The following is a 21,807-nucleotide window of genomic DNA, read 5'->3' as shown; positions in this document are numbered from 1 at the left end:
AACAAAATAGTAGATAATCTGGCTAAAACACCAACAACCAAAGAATCCGCTGTGCAAACCTATCAACTTCCTATGGGAGATTTAATATCTGTAATCAGGTTCCTCAAACGGGCGAAATGGTAGGACATTACAACAATTTAGTAAAAGGCAAATATTATAAAAACATCCAACCTACACTTTCCGCCAAGACATATTTTAAGCAAATTTCCAACAGAGGCTTCATCAAAACTATTTGTCGAATAAGAAGCAATCATTGTATGACTCCAGTCGACAAAAGAAAAATATAATTGGCAAATAATGATGAATGTATATGTGTGGAGCTAGCTGATCTACAACATATGCTGTTAGAATGTCTTTACATTTTATTGAAATATCAAATTTTTATACCAATCTCGTTCAACTTAATGTTTAATTACCTTCTTATTCTAATAAAGAATAAAAAAATGGAAATTAAAATAAATAAAAAAAAACAATTAATAAAAAAGGTTACTAAGATCTAAACCTCCGAGGTGTCGAATCGGGTTAATGTCTTAACGTAGTAATAAAACAAAACAAAAAAAAAAATAAAAAAAAATAAAAAAAATAATAAAAAAATAAATAAATAAATAAAGTACAACAGGAAACAGTAAAAACAGAGTAAACAACTAGTAAGTAAGTTTTTAACATTTCATGTATTAACTGTCAATGCAATACAATGGTTTTAAATGTAGATACTAACCCCATCTTGTGTAAAGAAAGAACTAAAAACAAATTGACTAGCCAGTTGGCTGTTAAAACCAGTGCCAATAAAACACACACATATACACATACACACACATACACACAGTCTTTCTTATTAAGTATTTAGGGTATATCTTCATTAACATCTTTATATCCACTATTCCATTCGTATACTTCACTATAGATGAATGTAGTCTTCATTATATAAGTAAATAATGTGGGAGTATTTTGAAGAATATTTAGTTTCAGTTTATATGAGTCTTCTCAGTCATCTATCTCTGTCTTGTACTAACTACCATTTTTACAATGGAAATGGTACAATGGAAATAATGGTGAGTTATATCCTTGTTTTCTTTTAGCAAACGTGGGTATGCGATGGCTTACAGGACTGTTCCCAAGGAGAGGACGAATCGAAATGTGAAATAGTTTGCGATGAAGCCAAATTTCCTTGCAGCGGAATAGACCCCAACGACAATAAGACTCAAACGTGTATCAACAAGAAGCATCGATGCGATGGACACAATGATTGTCCGAAGGGAGAAGACGAAGACAGTTGTCCGACTAAGAGGGAGTGCGAGAGAAATACCATCTGTAAACAACTTTGTATTACTACAGCTGACGGAAAAAAGGGCTGTTCTTGCTTTAACGGATATCAACTGGCAAATGATGGATACAGGTAATTATAACTATACAATATTCTTAAAAATAAACCAAAATTTAAATTAAATACATTCATTAAGTTTATATAGATTTCATTTTATTATAAGTAATCAACTTTAACTGAAGAATATTTAAAAAATAATTAATGAGCATGTGACTGGTCTGTTGAAAAGACAGCTACATCCAATATAGATAGCCAAATTTTTCTGTTTACAATAATAATAAGAAAGACCCAAAAAACTTTTCTTATGCATTTCATGAAATGACAAGTGCTTAAAATTTTTAAATACAAATTTCATATAAAATCAGCATCTTATATATTTTTCATGGTTTTTATTTAGCTGCCAGGATATTAACGAATGCCTCTACGCTACAGATCCAGTCTGTTCTCAGAACTGTAATAATACCATAGGAAGCTTTAAGTGTGGCTGTATGACTGGATATGTACTACGACCTGACTTGAGAACGTGTAAAGCTATGGGCGCTCCACCAACATTATTGTTTGCCAACAGGATTGATATTCGCGAGGTAAGAAAATTTACTTCTGTATAAAGTTCCTTACAATCTTCATATTTTGTTCTTCAAAAGTAGATTTATTTCCCCTGTTCTTTATCTAGTAGTCTTTTTAGAAACAAGAACTGGTTACTGAAGAAACGTAGGGTCGAGTCGCTTTAATTTTAATCTTTAATAAATTTAATATATAGTCAAAAGTTATTAATAGTTACTTTTAGGTGTTCACTGATGTGTCACCTCGGGGGAACAAATACGGGTCTATACACCTTCTGTTATCTCCGGGTGCTCTGTAGAGGGCTTCGAACATCGCAGTCGAGAGCTCCTCTACCCAAGTCCATTTACTGGGTATGGACTTGTAAATATTTATCTTCTGATGGCTTGTCTTGAAAAAGACAAGATATTTCTTACGTGACAAAGGTACACCAAGTCGAAATAAAGCATCAGGTCGTGGTCTTCTGAAGGCTTGTCTTGAAAAAGACAAGATATTTCTTACATGACAAAAATATAGGTCGAAATAAAACATCAGATTGTAGTTGAATAATATCTCAGCCACAGAGCATGGAACAGCAGGAAGCAGCGCCCCAAGAGCACTAAGCTCTCGGAGAGCTCGTGAGGGACTGACCTGAAAATTGCCAATATGCCATTCGATGACATTCCCCCTCATCTGGAGACTCTGCGGCTGGGAAAAATATTTATTGAATAAAAATGCAAAAATACATGTGAAAATACACAAGAAAATAAATGTATAAAAATACAAAGTAAAGTAAAAGAATTGTCTATAAAACTCACACAACACTTATCTGGAACCTGGGGGCTGGATATTACTGCATCTCCCTCTGTGGTAGGCTCCATCCACGGTCGGTGTACCATTTCTCTCAGCGGTTCGTCTTCTTCTCTGCAATCAGGTTCCCATCCACTTTATCCTGGGGTGTGGTAGGCGAGTTTGCCCGGGCCTCCGTGGTATCGCCACATTTCGGGGAGGGCAGGCAGGGACTGTGGCTACTTCAGGATCTCCGTAGTTTCCGAGACTTCAAGCGTCGAAGAAGGCAGACTCGTTGAGACATCTGGCACACGGAAAGCATCAGGACTGCTACAGAGCTCGATGGCGGAGTGTTAGAGTATAGACACTCCGTGGCTCTCCCCATTGTTCTCTTGACTTGGTGTGTTGCGTTCTGTAAAGCGAGCTGGGTCGCAGGTTCATAATAATACACGTTGTCGGGCGCCATGTCACCTCGGGGGAACAAATACGGGTCTATACACCTTCTGTTATCTCCGGGTGCTCTGTAGAGGGCTTCGAACATCGCAGTCGAGAGCTCCTCTACCCAAGTCCATTTACTGGGTATGGACTTGTAAATATTTATCTTCTGATGGCTTGTCTTGAAAAAGACAAAATATTTCTTACATGACAAACATATAGGTCGAAATAAACATCAGATTGTAGTTGAATAATATCTCAGCCACAGAGTATGGAACAGCAGGAAGCAGCGCCCCAAGAGCACTAAGCTCTTGGAGAGCTCGTGAGGGACTGACCTGGATGACCTGAAAATCGCCAATATTTATATGTGCCGTTCGAACGATAAATAGGGATTTCCAGGTCAAGAGCCAATGGGAAAATTCGAGGCGGGGCGATGCGCATCGAAATGCGCACTAGTCCACAGACTATGGCATTCGATGACAGATGATGGTCTGAGAAGACCGAAAATTTTAATCTGTTTGGAAAACTTAAATTTTTTATAAAAATAATTTTTAAATATATACTATTTTACACTAGATTTTCACGTCACTGTACGATATATCTTTTATTTGTCTTGTTATGAACACTGCATCAGTGTACGATCGACTTGTCCAGAACCATTGCTGCTCTTCTTCGAGTGTAGTTCTTTTATTAATATTTTCTTTGTTAGTATTCTTATCGTTATTTATAGAATAGTGTATAATAGGTTTATTAAAGGGTAGTTGATGGAGTTTTCCCAAATTCCTTTCTTAAAAAGAATTAACATTCTCGCTGTAGTCTATTCGTCAGAGAATATTTTTTACGTCATGATTGTAGTTAGTTAGAAGTTAGAACGATATTACTTTTTATAGAATCCATATTTGTTATATTTTGTATAAAGTATATTTATTTAGTAGTCGTCAAAGTCGTAAATCCCACTAACATTCTAAAAATTACATAGAGCAGCTAAATTTTCCGAGAATGACAATTTTGGAACCTTAAAAAAGATTTTTTGATGATTTTTCGATATTAAAGCGATTTAATGTAAATGACAAGCAACATTTTTGACAAATATAATTTTAGGTATCTCTTAGCAACACCAAATATACAGCTCTTTTACGAGGGCTTCACAATGCAATTGCCTTGGACTACCACTACGAGAAAGGTCTAATATTTTGGTCAGATGTATCTATGGACGTTATAAGAAGAGCTTACGTTAATGGTACTGGGTCTATGGGTAAGTTACATAGCTCAGGAAATGAAGCTCGAAAAAAGTTAAAACCTCGCAATTTTTTCGTCCTGCATGGATTGAGTTAAAATTTTAACAGAAGGTAGGTGATAGCCCAAGGATCAAAATCTATATCGAACCGAAGTGCGCTAAAGGTTTTTAGGGGTGAAAACTACCCCTAATTGTCAAAAATTATAAAATAAGATATTAAACCTGAATATGAGTAAGATTTGGTTTGAATTAGTTAAATAATGATTATTTTATACTTTTGAATAGAGTTTCATCATATTTAAACCCTTAAAAAGCAACCCTTGTTAGAGATTAATGTAAAAAAATTACTAATTCTAAAAAAATGATTTCGCCTTGGATCGATTTGGATAAAAATGTGGATTTAAGCTCAACTCACCCTCTGCTTTATAGTTTATGTCATGCCGATAAACCCTGATTGCCTTGGATTAGTTAAATAGTGATTTTTTTATACTTTAAAATACAATTTCATAAATTTTCAACCCTTAAAAATCAATTGTTATGAGTGCTATAGGTAAAAACAATTTTTTGCCAAAATTTTGCAACTTTTCAACTTTTGAAAATCACCCTTTACAACATTGCAATTTTTATAAACTAATTTAATAGATATAAATTTAAAAAAGTAGAATTAAATAAAAAAAATTTATCAACATAAAAAGGCACCATATATTCTTATACATTTACATAAATAGTTGAAAATATTTACATTTATAGGTAAAACAATTATAATATTAATTTTATTCGTCATCAATTACATCTTCATCGTGATCTATGTCATCCTCATCTTCTTCAATTATTGGTGGACTATAATTGCACCCTTCACCTGAGCACCCAGAACAAGTAGAGTTACAGTATAAACCAACTTTTCTGCACCCACATGAAACGCCGCATCCTTTTTTGCATTGGCAAAAAAATAATTTTCAAAAGTTCATCGGGTGCAGGTTGTTTGTTCATGCGTACGGGTAATAACAAACCATCTTTGGAATACCATCCCTAATCTGTTGCTCTGATATTTTCATTGCCAAGCCACTGTTGAATTTGGTAATAGCATCTTTTTGAATGCTCATCTAAGGCATCAACAGTGGGCAGAAGGGATGATAGCTTAACCGCACAGTTTTTCGTTGTAGCTTTGATGAACTGTTCGTACCGCATCTGCTCGAGAAAAGCTTCCAAATCTTTTTTTTTTTTTAACTTGGTAAGCTGCGTGTCTTTAACAGTTCCGTACAACATTATTGCACAGTATCTGCCAGCATCTGAAATATCTTCAAGCTTAGCAGTACTACTGTAAAAAATTTCGGCATGTTCCCTCATGTCCGGTCTTTTTTGAAGAATATCAAAAATTTTTTTTTACCTTTATTTTAAAAAGCAGATACAGTATCACAGTCAGTAAAAGCATGGGAAAAAGCTATTAATCCCCACTATCTAATATACCGGTTTTGTAGATTATTATGCTCCGACATGTACTGTACTATACTAATGGAACTAATTTTCCGGAAAAAAAATTAATTGGTTTTTTTAACGTATTTCCTTTATTTTTAATGACAGAGTGTTTCTTTAAAAACGATTTTGTAGAGGATTTTATGAGCTACAAAGATCTGTGAATTAAATCTTTTTGGAACCCTTGGTTTTTAAATGGGGTGAGTTTAAAGGGCTCGAAAAAGATGGTGCTTGATCGTCAATCGATGCTTTAAACGGCTATATCTCGCCAAATATTTATTGTACAACAAATCTTAATAAAGGAAAATTTTAGTCATTAAAAAAGCTACAACATAGTACATTTTTATTTTTTTTTATATATTTAGTATTTTCGGGAATATTTAAAAAAGAAGGGTAAAAAATATGAAATTGTAAATCGTTTCTCGCTTTAAGCTGTACTTTTTCTAAAACTAAGCATTTTAAATGGGTCAAACTTCTTGGACGTATTAACAATACATGTAAAAAGAGAATTGCAGAAGGGTGAAGATTGATTTTAATTATGGAGGTGGTTAGGGGGTTGTTTTCATCGATTTTTTCTTAAAAAAATGAGGTATTCACCTTATTTTCATCATAATTCACTCAATTTTTGAGCTAGAGTTTTTTTTATGATAGGTCTATGGTCTTATGGTCTTTAAAAAAGGTTTTATGAGTTTTCTTCCAAAAATGCATCATTTTCCCGATATTTGACTTTGAATCTTTCAAATTTGGCATTTGAAGAAAACCGCTGAACATTGATAAGCCGTATTTCGGTTCCTATTATATCGCAAAAACATTTTAAAAAATGAATTGTATTTGTCTTTTTAAAAGCTACAAATTTGTTCTCCACAATTTTTTTGATAAAATGCACCATTTTCGAGTTATTCGTGAAAAATCGATTAAAAACGTCGATTTTTTCGTCTAAAAGTTGTTACTTTCAATCGCGAATAACTTAAAAAATATCAGTTTTAGAAAAAAAATGTATGGAACATTTTTTGTTTAGAATCACTTTTTTAATCGAAACCTGTGGTTAAAACGTAAAAAAAAAATTCGCCCCCGAGATGGGGTGGCAACCACGGCTTTGGCGCACTTTGGTTCAATATAGATTTTGATCCTTTAGCTATTACCTACCTTCTGTTAAAATTTCAAGTCAATCCACGTAGGACGAAAAAATTGTGAGGTGAAATGTTTCATTTCCTGGACTAACACTAATATTTAGAAGATAATTGTGCAAAAACATGAAAATACAATAGGTATATTAAAACTTTGTTAACAACTTTTAAATGCTCTAACTACGTATTTTTTCAGATATTATCAAATCTGGTCTGGAATCTCCTGGAGGTGTAGCCTTAGACTGGATACATGACCTGATTTTCTGGACTGATTCTGGAACGCGGCGTATAGAAGTCGCAACGCTTGATGGGCAACAGCGAGCGATTATAGCAGCTAGTGAAATTGACAAACCTAGAGCTATAGCCGTACATCCAGGAGAAGGTATCATCTTCTGGACTGACTGGGGTCCAAATCCAAAAATTGAACGTTCCGAAATGGATGGAACAAATAGAAAAAGTATAATAACCGAATCTGTGTTCTGGCCCAATGGACTAACCATCGACTATACTTCGAATCAGATTTATTGGGCAGATGCCAAACATAACGTTATAGAAACTTCCAATTTTGATGGCATATTGAGGAAAAAGGTTATTAGTAAAGGCTTGCCGCATCCTTTTGCTATTACTATTTTTGAAGACGCAATATTTTGGACGGATTGGCATACCAAGTCAATATCTACTGCAAATAAAATAACAGGTGAGTTGACGTGTTTGTCGAGATAGATTGTCTCTTCTTCTTAAACTTTTTTGTGTTTAAATCTAGGAATTCTAACACTAAATATTAAATTTTTATTGTTATTTTCGCCCTTTGCTATCAAAACGTCAGAATTAAGTAATAGTATTAAGAAAGTTTTTTTATTTTATATCCAAAAATTTTTCTGGTATTGACTAGTATGATCTGGTCTAGTACCGAACATTTCTTTATGGGCAATTACAAAATTGGGATAAAATAAAATGTCATCGGTAAAAAAGAAAAAAACGTATCTAATAATTAAAATAAGGTGCAGGAATATGTATTATCTACTGTTTATGCTTTTATTTATTTATGAAATATTCTTTCTGTTTAGAAATCATATTTAGAGCTTTAATTTTGAGATTTTTTTACCATTAATTGCGAAATGTTGCAAAAGCTATAGCACTGGATAAATAGTGCTTTTTTTGTGTTTCCAGGTGCTGGCCTCCGTCCTTTGCATTCCCAACTACATTTTCCGATGGACATACACAGTTACCATCCACAACGACAGCCCAAGTACAAAAACCATTGTGGAACCAACAACGGTGGATGTGCTCATATGTGCTTACCAAACAAAACATCTTACACTTGCGTATGTCGCATGGGTCAGAAACTAAAGGCAGATAGAAAGAGTTGCCAGAAACCAGACAAATTTCTGTTATTTGCCAGAAAGAAGGATTTAAGAATCAAATATTTGGATGGAAGTTATCAACATCAGTATGAGATGGTAAGTTTTGTTATAAGCTGATAGAAATGCACGTGCTATATTTTTTTTTATTTTCTTCTTAACCTTTTTTTATCAATGGTGATGACAATTTTTTTGGTTTTAACATTTTCTGTGAATACAAGCTTTTTCTCAGGAGTATTAATTTCTATTCTATATTTTTCTTGGTCTGTCTTTTGTACCGTTGTAACTAATGGTGACTAAAGATATTCATAAAGAAGTAAGTAGTTCTTGTTAAACACCCTGTTTCCTTTACTTATCGTATTTTCATTTATTTTCTTATTATTGTTCTGAAGCTATTTTCTTGTATCATTTTAAAGTAATTACTATTTAAATGAGAATCAGTCACAATTAAAGGTTAAAGTACGTTTATTGACGTTTCAATTTCCACTTCGGAAATCGTTCTCAAAATACAAACATTAGTCATGTTATTACTAATGTTTGTATTTTGAGAACGACTTCCGAAGTGGAAATTGAAACGTCAATAAACGTACTTTAACCTTTAATTGTGGCTTATTCCCATTTAAATAGTAATTATTTTCTTATTGTTTTTATCTGTGTACTTATATCATTATTTTCAGTTATTGGGGATACTAGTTATGTGAACTCTGCTACGATTCCGAAGTTTCGAGAAGTATTTTACAAGGAGTTTTCACTATAGCTTCTTGAACTTGCTGTAAACATATATACTACTCTTCAAAATTAATGCACCATCTTAAATATACCGTTTAAACTATTTGTCATTTGAAACGTTGATTGAATTTTAATGATTTAAATTTCACATTATAGGACTGTTTCTAAAGAACTACTGTACTAATGTTTTCTGAGAAATGTCAACGTTTTACCCATATACGTGGCGTAAAAATAAAGTGGTGTATTTATATCTTATTTTGTAACACCCTGTGGATTAATCAGAAACAAACGCTACATCTGATTAGTATTTTTTGTATGATCTTTTTTCAACATATTTGTAATTAAATTATTTCGATATCTTTATTATCAAAAAACAACAGTAAATTCAAAGCATAACGTTATTTTATCGAATTGTAATACTTGGCGTAAAAATAAAGTGGTGTATTTATATCTTATTTTGTAACACCCTGTGGATTAATCAGAAACAAACGCTACATCTGATTAGTATTTTTTGTATGATCTTTTTTCAACATATTTGTAATTAAATTATTTCGATATCTTTATTATCAAAAAACAACAGTAAATTCAAAGCATAACGTTATTTTATCGAATTGTAATACTTGGAATATAAGCAGGTACCTAGTTGGTTATAAAAAATAAAAAAAAAATAGACAGGACATTTTTATACTGACAATATTGTTTACAATTCAATAACTTGTTTTGCTACTTTGGTATGGACGGTATTTTTAAAAATCTGAACCGCGATGAATGTGTGCAGGCAATTACTTTAGCTGATAAAGGATTAAGTTATAGTGAAATAGTCTTAAGACTAGGAGTATCTCATACAACAATATCACGAGTCATTCAACGTTTTCGAGAAACAAACGACCATACGAGATGGCCTAAATAAGAAAGAGGACGACTCAGAACAAGCACGTTAAGATCAGTTTATCAGGCTTCGTGCTATAAGAAAACAAAATATTCAAGCTTATAGGAACACTATACAAAGGCGTCTCGCTAAACAAGACCTGCATGTAAGGATACCAGCTAGAGCACCAGTTTAAACATAGGCGAGGAACTGCACAGGCGAGGAACGAGGGAAATATTGCTGGTATCAACTTTATATGGGCCAGGTGGCTGTTGTCCAACGTACACCTCTAAATTTGCGGTATAAGGAAACTTTGCGTCTACTAATGCGTATATTTTCATGCCGTATTTATTAGTTTTATTGGGCAATAGTGCCCTAAGTTCTAAAATATCTGTTTTCTTTGCAGATTTATTACTGAGATTGTAAGAACACAGTTCAATAAATATATTCGTATTTACTACAATGGTTTGCAAAATCTCTTCAGTAAAAAAACAACTCCAAATCTTTGATGCGCTTTTCATATCTTGTACTTCTCTAGTTACTCCAGAAATTTTTACCTTAAATAAATTGTCACTGCGAATTCGTATTCGGCGGTTTCCTACATGTTTCTTCCATTTATTTGTTCCATCCTTACCAATAAAATGCGGCACTCTTTGTGGAACATTCAAGACTTCTGAGATTGGCTCTTCAATTTCTTCTTCCATATCGGTGTCGTGGTCCTGGATCTCTTCGAAATCTCCTTCCAAACTAGCATCGTCATCGTCAAGTTCAACTTCTGATTCAGAATCAGAGAGAAATTCCGCATGAAGTTTTTCAAGATATGCTTGTTGCTTTTCAGCAAGCCACGACCGAGATCCTAATTAATCGTCAGAAATCGAGAAATAATTCGACAAGTAGACTCACAGTCCGCACATTAACTCTGAAAGGTTAATTTGCCAGAGAGCACCTTGAGTCCAATGACTAGAAGCACGAATTGTTCACAGATGAATCAAAGTATTGCTTATATAGTTTAGATAAACGAGTAAAAGTTATAAGGTGGACAAGAAAATGCTATGCACAGTGCAGCATACGACCTACGACTTAATTGAATGGAGCATTTGTAATAGTTTGGGGAGTAATATCTCTTACAGCGCGAACGGACCTTGTTGCTTTACGAAGGGGTTCCTTAACAGGTGAAATGTATATTACAGACATTTTGTCCAACCACGTACTTCCTTTTGGTTCTTACAAGCATTATTTGGACGAGTCTGTTATACAAACCAAGAATTGGCCACTGTGCAGTCCTAACCTAAATCATAGAGGATTTGCGGGATATTATAGATCGATAATTCAGTTGATATCTAACACTTGTCTTTCTTGACGAAATAGAAGTTATCGTGAGAGAAGTTTGAGATGCAATTAATCAAGTCCAAATACGACGCTTGATTTTAAGTATGCCTTGTGATGGGTAGCTCTTTCGGGGCAACAGACTCAGTAAAACACAGGTTTGAAATAAAAATAAATCTATTAAGTATATATATACAATAAATAAAAACTAAAAAAAGGAATTCTACGTTGTATACTTATAAAACAAAAACAAAATGAATTCTACGTTTCCGTCTGGGTCCAGCGATGAATGAATTCCCCGGCAAACGTCTATAAAAGAAAAGAAATTAATTAGTACTACTAAATATGCTCGCTTTCGCTTCAATTCAGCGAAAGCTCCGAATATGCTCGCAAACAAAATATTTAGCTGTGCAGACCCGCGGCAATGTTCAATACACAATGCCGACGGGTTCCGCTTGGCTAAGGACAGAGTATGATCCTCAATACGGAAATCTCTGTCCCGGTTGGTTCTGTGCAGATCCACGGTAATGCTCAATACGCAATACCGATGGGTTCCGCTTGGTTAGGGACAGAGTATGATCCTCAATACGGAACTATCTCTGTCCAGAATGGCTCGCTGGTTCACTACACCGGCGAGTCAGGGAGCCTAGAGCGCTAGCTACAAGACTGTCTAATTCCGCTATTCACACGCCTTAAATAGCCGTTTGAATCCCCCTACGCCGTCACGTTATAGAAGTGGATGCGCAAATATTGACACTCCCACGGTTCGAACTGTTAAACGATCAGAGCATCGTTACAGCCTAAGAGATGGAATACACGTTATGAAGTGTAAAAAGGAAAAGACAGTTAAGATTTGATTTCACAATATACTCCGTACGAGTACTAGAAACCAATTCGATCAGAATTTTGCTTAGTTGAGGAGATATGTTGTGGAATGCAATTTTTAGATTCTCCATGTCTCTAATAACATCTTTATCAACGTCTGTTTTGCCTTGCAATTCTTAGAAGGCACAGATTAAAGCGAAATTCTGAATTTGGTTTCGAAAATTAGTTTACGGATTTTGTTATGAAGTGTTTTTAAGAGAGGAACTTCTCAAAGATTATATAGGTTATGTTTTAATAGGCTTCGATTGTTTTACTTGTCAATAAAGTTTATGTAGGTAGGGTTTCTTTGCTTCTTTATGAAAATGTTGACAAAGATGAAGCTATCTTTGATATTAATAAGGTAGTGTTTGTTTCTAATAAATTATACATAGTGTTGCATTTATTGTGAAAAAATACAACTTTATTTCTATACACCGTATATGGATAAAAAGTTAACGTTTCTCAGAAAACATTGGTAGAGTAATTCCTTAGAATTAGACCTATAACGTGAAAAAAAAATTGTTGTAATCATCAAATTTAATGTTCTCTCATTACACTATACGGACGTCACCAGTCTAGGTGAGATTTTATTTGCTCTTGGTTTTAAGGTTTCGCGCGGAGATTAACTGTGGATACAAAAATGTGGAGTAAAAATATTAAAGAATAAAGCAGAGTCTCTTTGTCTTAAACCGTTACTGATATTTTAAAATTAAAAGTTTTCATTTGTTTAATTTTGTATTCCTATGACTGACTTGGTGTCAGTGAGAGTAAGTTGTATAATTTTGTATAATTTTTTTATAATTTTTCTGCAATATCGGTTTCCTTGATTTAAATTCTTTTAAAAAATTTCCTATATTTTTTGGTTAATTGGATCCATTTATCTTTGGACCAGCCAATTCTGTTTTTGTGTTCATTTTGTCCCTACGTTTTCTCGCGTTTAGTTTAAAGTCTTAAGTGGGTGATCGACGGGCGAGCCATAATACCACGGTTTTAAGAACGACGGTTTTACTCGCGGCTCGTTATTGCTGATCGACTAGCGAGCAAAACAGTCATTGTCAACCGTCCACAGCTAACATGTCGTGTTCAACTGAAAGTGAAGTTTTATGTTACCTCGCTATAGCATACTACGAAATTAAAAAAAAAAGCGGAGACGTCCTAGACGTTGGGTATTTAAAAGTTTAACATATGCGTTAAGTCGAGTTGTTTTGTTTTTGTATTCTGGCGATGTACATTTCCATAAACAAACACATTCTCGTAAACAATATATAAATTCTAATAAAAAATCGTGAGAGTACTCATATCCATGATTAAAAACTGATCTTTTCACTTCAACGGTCGCTGAAAACTGCCGGTTTTGCTCACCAGTAGTGATACACGCGCGGTTTTAAATGACGAGCCAAGTAAAAAATAAAACAAACTGACGAGCCGCGAGCCAGGCTTGTAGGTATATAAAACCGCGGTATTGCAATGATACACTGACGAGCTTTACCGACGAGCCACAAAACCGCAGTTTTACTCGCCTGTCGATCATGGCCTTTAATATGTTGCCATCGCTGTTTCAGATATAAAGATGAGACCTTCCTAGTCGGTTTTTTTTGTATAATCAAAATAATAATAATCAAAAACCTCAATTTTTGATTATTTTTTTGATTTGTTTCCATCTTTCTCTGTTTTCTGCAACCCTGAAGCGATGGTTTAGTGGGCCTCATAGTTCTTTTGTAATGTGGTCCACATCTTGTTGATGTCCTTCCCCGGGCTTTCTGTCCTTGCACCATTCCCTGCAATGTCAACTTCTGCAGACCATCTTCAAGTACCACATCACCAAAGTAAGCGGTAATTTTCTGATCTAATTCGGTGATCTCTAACAATGTTTCTGAGCCTTTCTGTAACCTGCAGCTACTAAGGATCAACTTATTAATTCTTCTTGCAGTCCAGGGTATTCGAAAGCAAAACATTTTAAATGCGTCTTTTCAACTTCCTTCAGGGACCAGCATTCAGACCCATTTAGAAACATGGAGAAGATCATGATTTTTATCAGCCTCATCTTTGTATGCATAGTGATGTTGTGACTGTTCCATATTTTGATGAGTTTTGTCGTTACTCTTTTGGCCATTACTCATCTTTTTTTGATTTCTTAGGTGCTCTTTTTAGAGTTTGTTATGAATGTAGCCAGATATACAACCTGATATTCACCTCTTTGATGTCACTGATTTTGACAATTGCTACTCGGTTGTTATTTCTTCTATCTATCATCATAATTGTTGTCAGTCTAGCAGTTAAGTTAAATTGTTGATTCTTCTGCCGCCAATAGATATGCCCCTTCGAATTTTGAGATTTCTTCGCATATAATGCCTTCTCCGTAGGTGTTAAATAGGATGGAGTTTAACATGTGCGCTTGTCTTACGCCCTCATCAACCCTAAACGATTTTGACACTTCTCCATTTACCCTCACTTTTGCTGAGATTTTTACGTACAGGTTCTCTAGTAATGCCAGTAGGTATTTTGGAGCACCCATTTTCGCTAGATATTTTCACATTTTTTCGCATCTGATACAGTTAAATAATTAACTGTAATCAATAAAGAGTTCTTACATTGAATTCCCATGATGTTTCGATAATCTGTTAGAGTTCATAAAGATGTATATCGACATTTAAATTCTAATAAATTCCTCCTCTGTTCCATTTTTATATGATGTTTTATCTATTTTACTTTTTAGTTTACTTACATTATATTTCTTAGTCTTATAATCCACAGTTTTATGAGTATTAATTATTCTTTGTTTTACCAGGAAAATGACATTTTAGGTGATCTGTAATCTGAATTGCTGTTTATTCCCCTTATATGTACGTAAATCTTACTTGGAGGGGCTCATTTCTTTGATGTTAATATGTTATCTAGGTGTTTGCAGTACGCCCGTTGAACATTTATATATTTTTATATTTCATTTCTATTGTTCTGAAACTATTTTCTTGGGGCATCTTAATCTTATTTTACTTATTGAAGCTTCTTATTTTTACTGAGAATAAACCACAATTTTAGTTTAAAATACTTTTATTCCAACATTTCGATTTCCACTTCGGAAATCACTCTCAATTTTTCGTAAGAAATTTTCTTCATTAAGAAGGCATGCTGTATAAATACCACGATCTAGACATATAATAAATATTCTGTTTAAAACTTCTAAATTAGTTTTTGTTTTTTATGAAATTTTGAATAAAACAATTTCATTTGATTTTATTGTTGTACTGTTTCAATAATTTTGTCACAGCTCTTTTACTTATTCATTCTTTTCCATTTTTCTATTTTATATGCATCCTTTCCATGTACTTCTTTAAGTTTTAAATTAATATTTTTAGTATTAATATTTTCTGATAATAATTCGTTAAAAATGATATTATTAGTTTTATTTTTATTTAGGTTATCACTATAGATGGCATAAAATCTGCTGTAGCAATCGCTTGGGATTCTAAAAGTGATTTCATTTACTGGACAGACGTAGAAAGAAATTCTATCAATCGAGCTTTCTGGAATGGAACGTTCCAAGAAGTAGTTATACACCAAAATATAAGTAAGTGTACACCAAAAGAAATATTTATTTGATACTAAGTTTTATTTACCATCCATTTGCGTTTTAGTCTCGCCAGCTGGAATCTCTTATGATTGGGCGACAGACAAGATTTACTGGACAGATGCTGGGACTGAACGAATTGAGGTAGCATATGCCAATGGTAGTATGAGATCTTTGTTAATCTGGGAGGACCTTGATAAACCCAGAGACATTGTTGTTGATCCACAAGGTAAACTTGCATTTGTGTTTTACTTTGTTACAATTTTTAAGTCACAAGGTTCATATTACGATATGTCCATTGGTTCTTAGAGTATAGTACTCGAAGACCATAAAACTATATTAAATTAAATGAAGTACATATTTTTCTCAGACTTTTGTATGTCTAAGGGCCTTATCTCTGTCCATATTTTGCCTCTTATTTCTAAAATTAAAACGTTTTTTCTTGTTGTTTTGTTTTCCCATTTTTGTTTTTTCTTGCATATTCCTTTTTACGTAATTTCATCAATTTAATTGTGTTTATGCTACGTTAATAGTAGTCAGTAGCATTCATTTTCTTTTAATATTACTTCCATTTTTTGTTTGAAATCGGCATTAGCTTTTCTGATTTGTTTTATTTTATTTTTTTTGTCTGACACCAATAATTTAATTTCTTCGACCTCTTGAGTATTATTTTTGTATCCTTCTAATATCTTATTCATTATCTCTTTAATTTCATGTTGCTCATCAAGTTCTCTTTATATATCTTATAGACAGCAAAGATATTTGACAATATTGACACTTGTATCAAGCAGTATTATCAATTAGAAAAATAATAAAATGTTATTTATAGGAGGGTATATGTATTGGTCTGAATGGGGAGAGAAAGCCAAAATTGAAAGAGCCAGCATGGATGGAACCAATAGGTTCACTATAGCCAATGACAACTTGACCTGGCCCAATGGACTAGCTGTTGATCACCAAACCAACAAAATATATTGGACTGGTGGCGGGAGCCACAGTATAGAGTATGCCAATCTTGACGGAACAAAGAGGAAAGTTCTCTTAGGTACGTATAAAAAATAACCATGTATTTAATCTGAATACATATGAGGATGACATTTTTGTACCTACTGTAGAAAGAAAGTTGCTAAAACGTTTTATAAATCCACATTTTGCTTTGCTTTGCTTTATGGTGTCCCACCATAAAGCAAAGCAAAACATTTTATAGATGGTGTCCCATGAATAAAATATTTTTGAATCAAAAAAATAATAAAGAAAAAAATGTTCTTTATTTTTAAATAATATTATTTACTACTTATTTTACAAATATTTAAGGTGGCAACGATGTACCGCATCCTTTCGGCTTAGATGTCTTCGGAGACCATATTTACTGGACCGATTGGGAAACTCAAAGTATTGAGAGAGCAAACAAGTTTACTGGTCAAAACAGGACAGTTTTATCGAACAATATGAATGACTTGATGGACGTGAGGGTTTTTCACCGGAACAGGAAGCAGTTTAAACACGCTTGTACGAACAACAATGGTGGATGCTCCCATTTATGCCTTTTAAAACCAAAAGGCAGATCTTGTGCTTGTCCTACAGGAATTAAATTGGGGGTAAGTAATTTATACTCACAGTAAAAAAACATTTTAGGCAAAACAAGCTTTATTTTCATAAAACAAAACGTAATAACATTATATCAAAATTGTATATGAAGTTCTAATTTAATTTTTTGTCACGGAATATATGAGAAAAAAAAACAGCCAAGACAATAGAATTTTTTACAGCCATGACATATTTTTTACAGCTTCATTGCAGCACTAAAAAACAATAAGTCAGCAGGTCCGGACAATGTACCCTGCGAAATATTAAAGATCCGATGTAAATCAGACAAACAGTTCCTTAATAATCTAGTTGAACTTTTTAACAACATATATAATAGCGGTAAAATCCCGGAGAACTGGCTGCAGTCAACATTTATTACAATCCCGAAGAAACCAAATGCCCAGATCTGTGATGACTACCGGCTTATAAGCTTGATTAATCATGTCACTAAAGCGTTCACTAAGAGCATTCATAGAAGAATATATGATAAATGTGAGTCATATATTGATAGATCGCAGTTTGGCTTTCATAAAGCACTTGGAAGTAGAGAAGCAATTTTCGCTCTCCAGGTACTTATACAGCGGTGTAGAGACGTTGATAAGGAAGTGTATTTGTGCTTTGTGGATTTTAGAAAAGCATTTAACAATGTCAATCATAAACAATTGATAGATATTCTGAGAAAGACAGGTATTGACGACAAGGACATTCGAATTGTGGCAAACCTATACTGGGGTCAAACAGCAAGAGCAAAAATTGGCAACGAACTCACTAAAAGTGTGCAGATCAAAAGAGGTGTCCGTCAGGGGTGTATATTATCCCCACTTCTATTCAATATTTATTCCGAATAAATATTTAACAAATGTATGGAAAATGCAAATGAGGGCATAAAAATAAAAGGCGAGTTAACGAACAATTAAGATATGCCGAAGACACAGTGATCCTTTCCAGTACCATAGACGAATTACAGCAGGTAATGGAAAGAGTTTATTCAGTTAGTGACGAATACGGCCTGAGCCTCAACTTCAAGAAGACAAAGTGGATGCTGATAAGCAGGAAGCAACAGCCTGCTCGACAGTTACGGATAAGTAACATACTAATTGACCATGTAGAATCTTATGTGTACGTTGGCACCAACGTAAATGCAAAATGGGAACAGGCCACAGAAATTAAGGCGAGAATAGAAGGAGCTAGAGCAGCATTTAGCAATATGAAAAAGCTCCTCATAGGCAGGGATTTGACTCTTCCCCTAAAACTACGTCTAGTTAAATGCTACATTTTTTCGATCTTACTGTATGGTGTGGAGGCCTGGACGGTGACGGAGACGCTCACGAGAAAACTAGAAGCATTCGAAATGTGGGTGTACCGACGCATTCTTCGTATATCCTGGACCGAACATGTCACCAACATAGAGGTAATCCAAAGAATCGGAAAGGAGAAAGAAATCGTGAATACAATTAAACAAAGAAAGCTTGGATATCTAGGCCACATATTGAGACACGATAAGTACCTGCACGATAAGTCTACTGCAATTGATTGTCCAGGGAAAAATAGACAGTAAGCGAGGGCCAGGCAGGAGAAGACACTCGTGGCTCCAAAATCTGAGGAAGTGGTTCGGGCTCACATCGGTCGAACTATTCAGAAGCGCCGCACACAAGATCAGAATTGCCATGTTAATAGCCAACGTTCGCAACGGACAGGGCACTTGAAGAAGAAGAAGAATCACACATGGGTGATGACACAATGAGGTGTTGGTTACTTTCTTCTGTGCTAATTGCCTTCCTTCTTCTTTTACTATTTTTGCGTAACACGTTTTACATCGTCTTCCGCTTACACGACCAACATCGCTGGGTTTGTGACTATTTTCCATAATTCCTGGTATGACAATAAAACCTTATAATAGGCTCTGAATTACCTTTTTCTTAAATTTGGTAATCGTTATGCTTTCATTGGCAATGTTTTGATGCGCGACATAGGCATTTATAAATACTGTGCCAGTCAAGAGCTCCATCAATAATTTTCTGTACCATTTTATTCCATTAAGTAATGGCGAATTATAGCTTTATATTTTCTCTCATATATTAATGAAGGTTTTATATTTATTATATTTGATGACACTCTTTGACTTTACAACATCACCCTGTGCCTTCTGCATTGTCACCATTTCGTCAGCGAACTTGGTACTAATCATCAGCACATCTCGCTTGTCTTTACACTTCTGAACAACGATGCCCGAAATAATTTGTTCAGCATACTTTTTATTTTTTGGAAATAACGTTTTTGTCGTTAGTCGTAGTCGTTATCAATCGCAAGTGTTTGTCCTTTGTTAAGCAGTCCATCCATAAGTTTTATCACTACATTTGTTAGTACAGTGCTACTGTCAGCATGTTCTTTTTTACAATATGCGTTAAAATCGTAGGTATAACCACCTTCCAGACAAAGGTTGAATAATTTTATCCCAAATTGTCGCCCTTGAAAAGGCACTAAAATTCCGTTCATGCGTACGTTTTCCATTGGATAGATGACAGCCTTGAATGTATCCTTCAGTCTGCTACCCAGGAGAACGATCTTATATATAAAAAAACTTATTTTGCTCCCCTTAACGTAGATAAAAGACGTTGAGATGTAATTAGACTATTGCATTTTTTTCATTTCAATCTCCACCATTACTCTACAAGTGTTTCGTGGTTTAAAGGTAAATATTTCTAAGCTATCAAGCTACTTTAAAGGCGCTGACGTAGTTTGTTTTTAAATTAAAGCTGGTTTGGAAATAAAAAAAATTTATTAAGAAACTGGCATCAGAACTTCATAATGCTATCTTGAAATGAGCAAAAAAACTTTAAATAGACTACATACCTGAGGTACATAGTTTAAATAAGAGTTTTAAAACTTTGCTTGATAAACTAAACATACAGAATTGTCGCTGGCGTCAAGGTATTAAAAAAAGATGGGAACTATGTAGAAAGGGCTATCGGAAGTGAAAGGTCTCGTAAAAAGGGAAAATTATATTTTTATTTTATTAAATTTACTAATTTCAGACCGACGGATTAACTTGTGAAAATGGTCCTATCAATTACCTTATATTTGCCCACCGAATGGACATCCGTCAAATCTCCCTCGACGTGCCATATATGGCCGATGTAGTGATGCCATTCCCAAGACTCAAGTTGGCAGTATCGGTTGATGTGGATCGTAGAACTGGTGAGATATACTGGTCTGATACAGCGGAAGATGTTATTCAAAAGTCCACGCCTGATGGGAAGAAGAGCGAGGTGATCATTATGCATGAAATGGAAGCGCCGGATGGTATTGCTATAGATTCTACTGGAAGAAAGGTATGTATAGCTCTTAAAACTAATATGTATATATATTTGTCAAGTAATGGCTAGCATCTTTTGACAAATAATGAGAAAAATACGTATATAATGTATTTCTAACTATGGTAGCAATAGAAATAAAGAAGAACATCTCAAATAAGAAGGTGTGATGTTCTTAAGCAATATGTTCAAGTCAAGGGGCTCATAATAGCACTGGATAGAAACCAATAAGTTGCTGATTACCCCTGCATGTTTTCTATGTAGTTTATCATAAAGCTTGCACAAACTGGATTATAACAATGATATTAACAATTTATTCTAAGTTTGCTCGTTATTCCTACACGTGCATTGGAATTATTACTTATTGCTATAATTATTTAAGATCTATTGGACCGACGGCGAAAGAAATAGTTTAGAAGTAGCTGAATTAGATGGGAAAAACCGGAAAGTGCTCTTTAACAAAAATTTGGATAACCCAAGAGCCATCACCTTACACTATCATCACGGTTTAATGTTCTGGTCCGATTGGGGCGAAAAAGGAAAAATAGAGGTCGCTGGTATGGATGGAAGCAACAGGTAAGGTTTTAAATAACAAATTTCTAAAGATATTTAATTATTGTGTGCACATGACATGTAATCGTATCACAATTTTTAAGACTTTTGTTATAGTACATTTGAAAATAATTGATAGCACAAATTTTATTGCACATGAGATAAAACCCAATGTACAAAAAGGGTGTACATATGTGAAATTATGAATATAATTTCAGTTAAAGAGGACTGTATTACATAGGGCTGGTTCAAATAAATTAGGATATGTGGTAAAAGGTTATACAGATTATAGCAAATAAAAAGTTTATACAAAGTCTTACCAATTCTTCTGCTGCACATACACACACTCGCGGTATTTAGAGGCTTTCAGTCGCGGTTGTTCTTCATACGGGGAAACTGTCCGGTTACCGGTTTCTGAAGACGTGTTTCGCGGTACTAACACTTAGATCACACGAGATATAGCACATTTGCGTCTGTACACGATTTAAAATAGTACTTGCGGTATTGTTCGCGTAACTATAAGCGAGAGAGATAATTAGAGTAGAGAAAAAGCGTGGTAAGTCTGTACCAAGCGATAGGTAGCGATTGATAGAGAGATAATACGTCTGCCTAGTAGGACTCAGCAGACGAAAGAGAGGACGACTGTCTCTAGCAACAGTCAGCAGTCAAGAGAGAGTGTCTGTTATCATCGAGAGACAACAGGCAAGAGAGTG

General features: G+C 34.4%; 1 protein-coding gene across 1 annotated transcript in view; it reads left to right on the top strand.

The window, feature by feature from the left end:
• Lrp4 (LDL receptor related protein 4) overlaps positions 1-21,807 on the top strand; it is a 129,622-nt gene that overhangs the window by 74,024 nt on the left and 33,791 nt on the right. Inside the window, exons 10-20 of the mRNA XM_072520329.1 lie at positions 1,080-1,396; positions 1,722-1,908; positions 4,190-4,343; positions 7,122-7,622; positions 8,096-8,385; positions 15,491-15,641; positions 15,709-15,870; positions 16,471-16,686; positions 16,956-17,239; positions 20,264-20,560; positions 20,925-21,118. Of these exons, the coding sequence (XP_072376430.1) occupies positions 1,080-1,396; positions 1,722-1,908; positions 4,190-4,343; positions 7,122-7,622; positions 8,096-8,385; positions 15,491-15,641; positions 15,709-15,870; positions 16,471-16,686; positions 16,956-17,239; positions 20,264-20,560; positions 20,925-21,118 (2,753 nt within the window). The remainder of the gene's footprint in view (positions 1-1,079; positions 1,397-1,721; positions 1,909-4,189; positions 4,344-7,121; positions 7,623-8,095; positions 8,386-15,490; positions 15,642-15,708; positions 15,871-16,470; positions 16,687-16,955; positions 17,240-20,263; positions 20,561-20,924; positions 21,119-21,807) is intronic.

This window comes from Diabrotica undecimpunctata, chromosome 1 (assembly GCF_040954645.1).
Source record: "Diabrotica undecimpunctata isolate CICGRU chromosome 1, icDiaUnde3, whole genome shotgun sequence".
Classification (NCBI taxonomy): Eukaryota; Metazoa; Arthropoda; class Insecta; order Coleoptera; family Chrysomelidae; genus Diabrotica; species Diabrotica undecimpunctata.
This window is presented reverse-complemented; position numbering and strand designations above follow the sequence as displayed.